Raw genomic sequence first — 12,163 nt, forward strand, 5'->3', positions numbered from 1 at the left:
CCCTTTCATTCGTAACAGAGATGCGCTTGGGGAAGCTGCGGACCAGTCTACGCATGGAAACGGGCCTGCCTTCTCATTTCTCTTGGTTTCTATCTGTTCCCTGGATGGGAAACAAAACCGATGTTATTCGGCCGGCCCCGAACGAGGGCAACAGCGCCTGCGCAAAGCTGTTGACACGCGCGCGCCGGGCTCCGGGCGGGGCGGGACGGGGCGGGGCGAGGGAAAACCCGCCGAGCTTCTTCCCCTCTGACCTCGGAAAGGAGGGGGCGGGGCTTGGGGCGGAAGGAGCAGTGCATTGTGGGTCGCCTGGAGCCGTGGAGTCGATCTATAATGAAAGTGGTGCGCAGCCCCTAACGTTATCCGGCTGGGAGCGGCTGGAATCCGGACCTCGCCTGGGGCTCGGCGGGCGCGCACCTCCGTGCGGAGCGGCCCGCGAGGCGGCGGCGGCGGCGGAGGCGCGGCGAGCGTTGGCGGAGCGGGGCGGCGCTGCGCGGCTCCGAGGCATGGCTCACAACAAGATCCCGCCTCGGTGGCTCAACTGTCCCCGGCGCGGCCAGCCGGTGGCAGGTAACCCGCCGGGGGTGTTCGAGTCCCCGTACCGGCGGCTGCTGGGGTGGGCCATCCGAGGGGCGTAGCTTTCGGAGCTGGCGCGCCTGTTGGTGGCATTTCGGGATCGGGATCGGGATCGGGGTGTGCTGGGTCGGATGAAGCTTCGGGGATGAGGAAGAGTGTTTGGAAACTTGCACCGGAGAGGGTGGGTCGGTGGCTAAGGATCGCAGACGGGAAGGTGGACGGGAGGTTTGTGTGGCAGGTACCGAGGACCCAGGAGTACAGTGGACAGTGTCTTGAAACTTAGTGAGAAGTTTGTGCACCTTTCAGGGTCCTTAGAAGGGGAAGGGACAGTGTCGGTCTTGAGATAGAGGAGGGTAGGCTAAAGAAGAGGGGCAGTTTTCTGCGGTGTAATGGATCAACCTGAGACTGGAGCTTAAAAATAATTCTAAATCACTTACTTGTGTTTTTTTTCGTTTTTATTGAGTTGGACACACACCAAACTTTAAAGTGTACAGCTTGATAAGTTTTTATTATACGCACTCACACATCCTATGAAGCAACCCAAGAAACCATCACCACAATCAAGATAGGCAACTTTAGAGCGTAGGCTTGCGGACTGAAAGGGCACATGCCCGGGTTGTTGGCTGGATCCCCCAAAGGGGGTGTGCAGGAGGCAGCTGATGAATGATTCTCTCTCATCATTGATTTTTTTAAAAAAATATATTTTATTGATTTTTTAGAGAGAGTTAGGGAGAGGGAATAGAGAGTTAGAAACATCCATGAGAGAGAAACATTGATCAGCTGCCTCCTGCACACCCCCTACTGGGGATGTGCCCGCAACCAAGGTACATGCCCTTGACCGGAATCGAACCTTGGACCCTTGAGTCCGCAGGCTGACGCTCTATCCACTGAACCAAACCGGTTAGGGCTCATCATTGATTTTTTTTCTCTCTCCCTTCCTCTCTGAAATCAATAAAAAATATATAAAAATAAAAGATAGTCAACATAACTCATCACCTCTCAAAGTCTCCTGTCCTTTTTTGTTATTGTTGTTAATCCTCACCCGAGGATATTTTTCCGTTGATTTTTAGAGAGAATGGAAGGGAGGGGGAGAGACAGAGAGAGAAACATTGATGACCATAATCGAACTGGGACCCTTCAGTCCAACGACGCTCTATCCACTGAGCCAAGCCGGCTAGGGTTCCTCCTGCCCTTTTTTAATGTCTCCCTCTTCAAGCAACCACTGATCTGCTTTCTGTTATTATAGAGTAGTTTGCATTTTCTATATATTTTTTAAATAAGTGGGATAGTTTGGTATGTACTTTTTATTGGGGGAGTATCTGGCTTCTTTCACTCAGGATTATTATTTTGATGTTTTCCCATGTACCTGTATGTAGCAATAGTTCATCCCCTTTTATTGCTGAGTAGTATTCTATTGTTATGAATACACCACAATTTGTTTATTTCATTCAGTTGTTTCTGGTCATTTGGGTTGTTTCCAGTTTTTGGCTATTACGGATTCACTTGCTAGGAACATTCATTTACAATTCTTTGTATGAACATATTTTTTTCATTTTGTTTGTGTAAACCTCTCGAATGGAAATGGATCATATGGTGGGTGTATATTTAGCCTTTTAAAAAACTGCCAAACTCTTCCCCAAAATCTGAATATTTTACATTTCCACCATCAATATATGATTGTTCTATTTGCTCCACATCCTCTTCGACACCTGGTGTGATCAGGCTTTTAAATTTTACCCACTTTATCATCTTATTGTGTTTTGATGTTGAGCATCTTTTCATGTGCTGTTTGGCAGTTCATGTATCTTCTTTTGTGAAGTGTCCAGATCTTTTGCTGATTTTAAAATTGTGTTAAAATTGTTAGAGTTCTTTGACTATTGTAAATACAAGTCTTTCATTGGATGTGTGTTTTTTCTAGAAGTGTGTTTTGAAACAAAATATAAAGGATTTTGTAGTGGCCTATGAGTACATATTTATACTATGTTTAGTTATATAAAATTATTGGAAGAGGAGATTCTGTAAGTTATTTTTAATTTAGATTTTCTTTTTTAATATTTTTATTGATTTCAGAGAAGAAGGGCGAGGGAGAGAGAGAGATAGAAACATCAGTGGTGAGAGAGAATCATTGATTGTCTGCCTCCTGCACTCCCCACACTGAGGTTTGAGCCCGAAACCTGGGTATGTGCCCTGCTGGGGAATCGAACTGTAACCTCCTGGTTCATAGATTGATGCTCTTAACCACTGAGCCATGCTGGCTGGGCTAACTTAATTTTCTGATTCTTCTAGTTTGTCAGCTTTTTTCACATTCCATATAAACTCTTTAGTCAATAAAGCCATATAAACTATGTATACAAGTGTTACTGAAAGATACTTTAACCAAGTCTTAGGGTAAGGAAATGTTTTTCTTCAACAAAAATGAAATAATTTTGTTTATGTTCTAATCACTTTTATATGCATTTTCGGTTGTAATGGAAACAATTGTACTTGATAATCACTATACTTTATTCAAATGAATTGATCAGAACTCTTTACGTTTTCTTTATAGGTCTTGCTCTCTAGCCATTGTGACTTTTTCCTTTATCATTTCTAACTTAACATTGAATCCTTTTTTAGAAAGAGGAAGGGAGAGGGAGAGAGAAATAGAAACATCGATGAGAAACATCAATATTTATTGGGGTGTTTCTTACACGACCCCTACTGCAGGCATGTGCCCTGACCTGGAATCAAACAGGTGACCTCTTGATTCATGGGTCGATGCTCAACCACTGAGCTACACTGGCCTGGTGAATCTTTTCTTTTTATATTGGTTTTCTCTATAAAGTTATGGAGAAACTTCTGAACTTGTATGTTTGGTGTCTTTTCTAGCCTGGAGATTATTTCCTGGATTCTTTCATTAGAGTTATCTGCTACACTTCGAGAAAAGCAAAATCATAAAGACGTTCTTGTCAAAGTGAATGTTTTGAATTAAAAAAATAGCTTAAAATCAGAATTTTAAATAGTCTGCAGGATGGCAGTGACAAATATCAGAACACTGACTTACTATTAGATTAAAAATGGGACAAATGTAGCACTGACTGGGGGTTGATAGCAGCAGGTGAGGTACTGAGCTCCAGGCAGCTTTATACCTCTCCGAGAAACAGAATTGTGTGCTTTTTAAAAAATCCTTCTGTTGGAAATGAAGGGTCAAGAATAAAATGTTTTTCCTTTACAGCATTGGAATATTTTGGCTAGATTCTTAATTATTGTGGTTTAGCGAGTCTCTAAACTCACCTATCTGATAGATTGTACGTAGTCCCTGGACGGAACCCCCAGGCGTCCTGACAACCAAACTAGATCTTTACTTACTAATAAATAGTGCTTCAGCTTGTAATGTTTCTTAGAAAGTAAAGTGAATGCAGTGTAGGATTCTTGATGTTTCTCTGAAGTTCTCTTAAAGTTATGTCTGTGTTCTAGAAGTGTTCATGTTGCATAGTGTATTTTGGAAGTGAAGGGTTAGCAGTGTTTTGTAGTAGCAGAGCAAAAAATACTAGCTATATTCTTGCAAGATTTAGTGAAAAAGAAGGAATCATTCCCATTTTCTACTTCCTTTCTTCTTACGTTTTCTAACTATAAAAGTTCTATGCTTACTGTATAATTTCTTTGGTATTTTACATATGTAGGAAAATGTGTTGTGCCTGCTTAAATTTTCTCATTGTAGACATTAGGATGCATTTTATTAGTACCAGAAGTTCGTAATTTTCCTGGATCAGAAAGAAGATGGTGCTAATTATATATAATCTGTTCCACTATGAAGTCTCCTTCTCTAATTAAACCAGACTCTAGTGAGAGAGCTCCTGTATATAGGGCCAAACTTTATGTCTGAAGAATTCTCTTTTCTCCTTCTGAATGATAGATTTCATTTGAACACTTTAAAGAAAACAAGCTTCTTATTTCTTAAAGGTCTTTGAACATAAAATTATTTTGTTAAGAACTTATTAGGCACTAACTGGGAATATAAATATGAGACAGTCTTGTGATAGTGATGGTAACTTTGAAGTTATTTTACATAGCAAATATTTGAGTGCCTACTTTGTGCTACTCCTTGGGGTTAGGGAGATGATTATGATATAGTTCTTCACCTTAAAGAGCTCATAGTCTCATGGGAGTGGCAAACCATTATTTTAGAATATCTTTCTTTTGTAATAAATGCAGTAATGACTATTATAGAATATTATGGAATATCAGAGGTAATGAACCTGCTTCTTTGTTTGAGGTTGGGTAAGAGGAGATGGGGAGGAAAAAAGGGATCAGGGAAGGCTTCCCAGAGGAGCTGATACATGAATTATGTTGAAAAAATGGAAGTTTGCTAGATAGATAGTTGGAGGAGAGGAGAGGGTCTAATGGCATGAATCTTCTAACATACCATATTATTAACTTACTATGTTTATATTTCCCAGTAGAATGTAAGCTCTATCAGGGACTTTTGTCTGTTACGCCCCCCCCCCCCCCCCAATGTATTCCATGCACCTAGAACAATGCCTGGTACTTAATAGGCACTGTTAAATAAGCTCAGTGAAGTATAATAATCTAGGTGAAATAATGGTCGAGGTGGTGAGAAGTTGGTCAGATTCTGGATGTATTTTGAAGATTTGATAGGAATTGCTAAGATTAGATATGGGATGTGCTAGAAAGAGATGAGTCAAGGTCAGGGATAGCTCCAAAGGTTTTGGCCTGAGCTACTAAAAAATGTGTTACCATTTGCTGTGACAGGGAAGACCATGAGAGGACCAGGTTTTGGTGTTTGAATATTGAGATATCATTTGGATATCAAGACTGAGATGTCTGGCCCTGCTGGTTTTGCTCAGTGATTAGAGTCGACCTGTGGTCTGAAGGGTCTTCGGTTTGATTCCAGTCGAGGGCACGTGCCTGGGTTGCAGGCTCGATCCCTGGCCTGGTTGGGGTGCGTTTGGGAGGCAGCCAATCAATGTGTCTCTCTTACATCCATGTTTCTCTTTCCCTCTTCCCCCTCCTCCCTTCCACTCTCTCTGAAAAAAATAAAATAAAATAAAATAAAAGACTGAGATGTCTGTAAGACATCAAGTAGAGACTAAATCAAGTAGGGAGTTTGATAATCACTAGAGTTAAGGGAGATGTTTGGGCTGGAGATACACATTTGTGAGACATTAACACATTGGTGGCTTTAAAAGCTATGAGACTAGATAAGATGTCAGGGGAGTGAGTGTAGATAGAAAGAAGTCCAAAGTCAGAGCCCTGGACAAAACATAGAGGGGCCAGGGAGATGAGGAGGAGCCAGTAAAAGAGACTGAGAAGGAGAGGCCAGAGAGTTAGGAAAACCAGGAGGATGTAGTGTCCTGGAAGCCAATGAAAAAGTGATTCATGAGCTCCCTCTTAAATTAAAAAATGACCAGCCATTTGCGTTGTCGTTTAAAAAAAATGTTTTTTAAAAAATTGATTTCAGAGAGAAGGAAGGGAGAGGGAGAGAGAGATAGAAACATCAATGATGAGAGAGAATCATCAATCGGCTGCCTCCTGCATACCCCTTAATGGGGATTGAGCCCACAACCTGGCCATGTGCCCTGACCGGAAATCAAACTGTGGTCTCCTGATTCATGGGTCCAAGCTCAACCACTGTGCCACACCAGCGGGCTTATTTGAGAACTGATAATTGACCATTGGATTTAGCAATGTGGAGATTATTGGTGATTTTTTAAATCCTCCCCTGAGGATATGTTTTTATTGATTTTTTTTTTTTTTTTGAGAGAGAGAAAGAGAAATGTTGATGTGAGAGAGAAATATCGATCGGTTGCCTCCTGTACATGCGCCTGGGATTGAACCCGCAACCTAGGTATGTGCCCTGACCTGGAATCAAACCCACAACCTTTTGGGGTATGGGATGACACTCTAATCAACTGAGCCACCTGGCCAAAGCTTCTATTGTTGAGAAGTTTTATAGAAAATAAAAATTTTTTAAAGTTATCTTTTTATGAAATTTAGGTTAAAGCCTCTGGACAGATGTTAAGATTTTACTCAGATGTTGTTTTAGGTAGATATTTATTCTTATTGTTTTATTGTGTTTTGACATATAAAAATTTTAAAATGGGTGATTTAAAAATTGCTTATATAAGGTGACTTCTCCTATGCTTATATTGTGATTCAGAAATAAAGGCCAAAAAGGTCAGTCAGTCTTGCTGAATTATAATCACTGATAGTTTGGAGAATGATTTTGGTTAGCATGCTTCTCAGGATGATCCTTATCCTTAGATGTAGGATAAGGTTCATAAGATAGAGTTTCAAGTTTATATTAAGAAGGTATAGCTCGAACCGGTTTGGCTCAGTGGATAGAGCGTCGGCCTGCAGACTAAAGGGTCCCAGGTTTGATTCCGGTCAAGGGCATGTACCTTGGTTGCCGGCACATCCCCAGTAAGGGGTGTGCAGGAGGCAGCTGATCAATGTTTCTCTCTCATCGATGTTTCTACCTCTCTATCCCTCTCCCTTCCCCTCTGTAAAAAAATCAATAAAATATATTTAAACAAAAAAAGAAGGTATAATTAGGAATTTTAAAGAACTGATTTAATTTGCTCCTTTATCAATTTTCTAGTACCATATCTTTCAAGGTTTTAAGGCAATAATTTTTTAACGTAGTGGTTTAGAACTTAAGAGTCTTCATAGAAGTTCTATAACCTGGTAATTTCTCTTTTTCTATTACATTTCTTTGTCAGTTTCTAGAGTTTATGTTGTCCTTAAAAGTTCCAAGGCAGTATCTTTTAAAAGTATAGTTTACATTGAGAATGCTTCATGAATAGTTCATTTAAAACATTTTAAGAAAGTGACTTTGAGAATTGCTAATTAGAGCGTTTTAACCTGGACCTTTTTTTTTTAAATGAAAATTGTTACTCATCTTCATGTTGTTTAGGAAGATTCTTACCTCTGAAGACAATGTTAGGACCAAGATATGATAGTCAAGTTGCTGAAGAAAATCGGTTCTATCCCAGTATGCTCTCAAATTATCTAAAGAGTTTGAAGGTAAGAAACAAAATATTTTTTATACTGATTTAATATACTTTATCTTCCTCTTGTTCTTCAAGTGGCTTTTAAAAAAACTTTTTATTTGAAATTGCAAAAATTGTACAGAGATCTATGAACCCTTCTCCCATTTATTCCCATTGGTGACATCCTATGTAATTGTACAATATCAAAAGCAGGAAATTGCCCTGACCGGTTTCGCTCAATGGATAGAGCCTCGGCCTGCGGACTCAAGAGTCCCAGGTTCGATTCCAGTCAAGGGCATGTACCTTGGTTGCGGGCACATCCCCAGTGGGGAGTGTGCAGGAGGCAGCTGATCGATGTTTCTCTCTCATTGATGTTCCTAACTCTCTATCCCTCTCCCTTCCTCTCTGTAAAAAATCAATAAAATATATATATATTTAAAAAAAATAAAAAAAAAGCAGGAAATCAACATTGGTACAGAATTATTATCTATACAAGGTTGGGAGTGGGAAGGGGATCTGCTACAGTTCTGCAACCACCACAATGAATCTATACGTTGGATCAAACTGCAAAGAACAATACACACATATTCACAAATGAATGCATATAAAAACTGGTAAAAACTAAATAAGATCTGCAACCTGCTCAATGGTTCTGTATCAATGTCAATTTCCTGCTTTTGATATTATACTACAATTACAGTGGGGCCTTGACTTACGAGTGTCCCGACTAACAAGTTTTTTGAGATACCAACTGTCTCTCGGCCGATTTTTTTGCATTGAGTTGATAGAGTAATTTGAGTTAACGAGCTCCTTAACGAGCTCGGTCTCGGAATGAATTAAACTCATAAGTCAAGGCCCCACTGTATATAAGATGTCAATCCCCAAAAGTCACATATTGTTTTCCCTATTTTGAGAATTTTATATAAATGGGATAAAACAGTATGTGATCTTTTGGGATTGACTTTTTTCACTAAACATAATTCCCTTGTGTTCCATCCAAGTTGTTGCATGTATTAATAAAAAGTTTATTCCTTTTTATTGCTGAATACTATTCAGTTGTATGGATGTATCAGAATTTATTAAACCATTCTCCTGTTGAATAGTTAAATAATCTTTTAACCAATTTGAGTTGTCTCCAGTTGTGGGGTATTGTGAATAAAGCTGCCATGAACATTAATGTACAGGTGTTTGTGTGAATATGGTTTTCATTTTTCTGGGACAAATACCCAAGGATATGATTGCTGAGTGCATGGTTGATTTTCCAAGAATGTGCCAAACTATTTTCCTAAATGAAATTGCAATTTTCTATGTTATTCTGACACAATGCTGATTGTATTAGTTTCCTAGGACTGCTGTAACAAGTTATCACAAACTGGGTGGCTTAAAACAACAGAACTTTAGATTAAAGACAAACAGAAAATCGTAAAAGCAGCAAGAGAAAAGCAGTTAGTTACCTACCAGAGCTCTCCCATAAGACTGTCAGCTGATTTCTCAGCAGAAACTTTGCAGACCAGAAGGGAGTGGCATGAAATATTCAAAGTGATGAAAATGAAGAATCTACAATCAAGATTACTCTACTCAGCAAAGCTATAGAAGAATAGATAAAGAACTTCCCAGACAAGAAAAAGCTAAAGGAGTTTATTACCAGCAAACTAGTATTATAAGAAATGCTAAAAGGGTTTTAAGAGGAAGAAGAAAAAATATGAATAATAAAATGGCAATAAATACATATTTATCAACAATTACTTTAACTGAAATGGATTAAATGCTCCAATCAAAAGACATATGGTGACTGAATGGATAAAAAAACAACACCCTTACATATGTCTACTAGAGACTCAATTCAGATCAAAAGACACACAAATTGAAAGTAAAGGGATAAAAAAAGGTATTTTATGAAAATGGAAACAAAAAGATGGGGTAGTAATACTTATACCTGACAAAATAGACTTTGAAACAAAGGCTATAACAAGAGACAAAGAAGGACCCAGCAACTTCAATTCTGGGTTACCCAAAGAAACTAAAAATGCTAAATTGAAAAGAAATATGCATCAATATGTTTATTGCAGTATTAACTATAACCAAGATATGGAAGCAACGTAAGTGTCCAACAATAAATGAGTGGATAAAGAAGAAATGGTGCATGTATACAATGGAATATGATTCAGCCATAAAAAGGTGAAATTTTGCCATCTGCAACATGGATGGGCCTAGAGCGGCCGTGGGCAAACTACGGCCCGCGGGCTGGATCCGGCCGTTTGAAATGAATAAAACTATTGAAAAAAAAGACCGTACCCTTTTATGTAATGATGTTTACTTTGAATTTATATTAGTTCACACAAACACTCCATCCATGCTTTTGTTCTGGCCCTCCGGTCCAGTTTAAGAACCCATTGTGGCCCTCGAGTCAAAAAGTTTACCCACTCCTGGCCTAGAGGGTATTATGCTAAGTGAAATAAGTTAGAGAAAGACAAATGTCAGATGATTTTACTTATATGTGGAATCTGAAAAACAAGCAGAACAGAAAGTCTCATAGATAACGGAGAACATTTTGGGGGTTGGGATCAGTGAAAAGGTAAAGGGATTAAGAAGTATAAATTGGTAGATACAGATTAGCCATGGGGATATAAAGTAAGCATAAGGAATATAATCAATGATAATATAACTGTGGTGTCAGAATGGGTAGTAGATTTATTGGGGCAATGACTTCATAAGTTATGTAAATGTCTAATCACTGGGTTGTACACCTTAAACTAATATTGTATGTCAACTGCAATTGAAAAATAAAAAATTACTTTAAAAAAACAGACCTTTATTCTCTTACAGTTTTGGATGCTAAAAGTTCCAAATTTAAGTCTTGGCAGGGTTGATTCTTTGTGGAGGCTTGGAGGGAGATTCTTTTCCATGCTTTTCTCCTAGCTTCTAGTGATTGCCAGCAATTGTTGGCATTTCTTGGCTTGCAGCTCCTTCAGTTGTCTTTGCTTCATTGTTGACATTCTTCCTGTATGTATCTATGTCCACATTTTTCTCTTATAGGGACACCCTGATTCAGTATGACTTCATCTTTTCTTGAGTATATTTGCAAAGACCCTATTCTATATAATAAAAGGGTAATATGCAAATTGACCCTAACGTCGGAATGACTGGGAACGACGGGTCGCTATGATGTGCACTGCACCAGGGGGCAGATGCTCAATGCAGGGGGACCTCCGCTTAGTCACAAGCCGGGCTGATGGCTGCAAGCGCAGCGGTGGTGGCGGGAGCCTCTCCCTCCTCCTCTGCAGCACTAAGGATGTCCACTGACAACTTAAGTCTGCTCCCTGCAGGGAGTGGGCCTAAGCCTCAGTCAGATATCCCCTGAGGACTCCTGGGCTACCAGAGAGATGTCTGCCTGCCAGCTTAGGCCCAATTCCCCGGGGAATGGGCCTAAGCTGGCAGGTGGACATCCCCTGATGGGTCCTGGACTGCGAGAGGGCGCAGGCCGGGCTGAGAGACCCCCTGACTACACGAATTGTTGTGCACCGGGCCTCTACTTTTCAAATAAAGTCATATTCATAGGGAGTTAAGATTTGAATGTATCTTTTGAGAGGACATAATTCAACTCATAACATTAATCTTTATAACTCTCCTACTTTATACTCTTGATAGTCTATTATTGTATGCTGTATATTAGTACATTGAGTAAATATTAGTGCCCATTGTATGCAAGGCTCTTATCATGGGATAGAAGAGTCACGATTTATTTATTTTTATCATCTATCTATCTGTATCTATTTATCTAGGTACTTATCTTTTTTTTTTAAAATCTTTATTGTTCAGATTATTACAGTTGTTCCTCTTTTGCCCCCCATATCTCCCCTCTACCCGTTTCCCACCCCACCCTCCGCCCTCACCCCCCCCACTGTCCTCATCCATAGGTGCACGATTTTTGTTCAGTCTCTTCCTGCATCCCCCACACCCCTTTCTCCCCCAAGAATAATCAGTCCACTCCCTTTCTATACCCCTGATTCTATTATAATCACCAGTTTATTTGTTCATCAGATTATTTATTCACTTGATTTTTAGATTTACTTGTTGATAGATGTGTATTTGTTGTTCATAGTTTGTATCTTTACCTTTTTCTTCCTCTTCCTCTTCTTAAAGGATACCTTTCAGCATTTCATATAATCCTGGTTTGGTGGTGATGAACTCCTTTAGCTTTTTCTTATCTGTGAAGCTCTTTATCTGACCTTCAATTCTGAATGATAGGTTTGCTGGATAAAGTAATCTTGGTTGTAAGTTCTTGGTATTCATCACTTTGAATATTTCTTGCCACTCCCTTCTGGCCTGCAAAGTTTCTGTTGAGAAATCAGCTGACAGTCATATGGGTACTCCCTTGTAGGTAACTGACTTTCTTTCTCTTGCTGCTTTTAAGATTCTCTCTGTCTTTTGCTCTTGGCATTTTAATTATGATGTGTCTTGGTGTGGTCCTCTTTGGATTCCTTTTGTTTGGGGTTCTCCGCGCTTCTTGGACCTGTAAGTCCATTTCTTTCACCAGGTGGGGGAAGTTTTCTGTCATTATTTCTTCAAATAGGTTTTCAATATCTTGCTCTCTCTCTACT

The 12,163-nt window shown here is 39.7% G+C and overlaps 1 protein-coding gene across 5 annotated transcripts in view; it reads left to right on the forward strand.

Moving 5' to 3' along the window:
• The window catches only part of RNGTT (RNA guanylyltransferase and 5'-phosphatase), a 247,124-nt gene that overhangs the window by 24,499 nt on the left and 210,462 nt on the right, over positions 1–12,163 (forward strand). For 3 of the 5 annotated variants that reach the window (XM_036316267.1, XM_036316271.1, XM_036316269.1), the window contains exons 1-2: positions 293–567; positions 7,487–7,596. In XM_036316267.1, coding sequence (XP_036172160.1) covers positions 504–567; positions 7,487–7,596 — 174 coding nt within the window. In that variant the 5' untranslated portion in view covers positions 293–503. Of the gene's footprint in view, positions 1–291; positions 568–7,486; positions 7,597–12,163 lie in introns of those variants that run through there. The other 2 variants (XM_036316270.1, XM_036316268.1) reach the window with 2 other exon arrangements.

The sequence above is a fragment of the Myotis myotis genome, unplaced genomic scaffold (assembly GCF_014108235.1).
Source record: "Myotis myotis isolate mMyoMyo1 unplaced genomic scaffold, mMyoMyo1.p scaffold_m19_p_7, whole genome shotgun sequence".
Lineage (NCBI taxonomy): Eukaryota > Metazoa > Chordata > Mammalia > Chiroptera > Vespertilionidae > Myotis > Myotis myotis.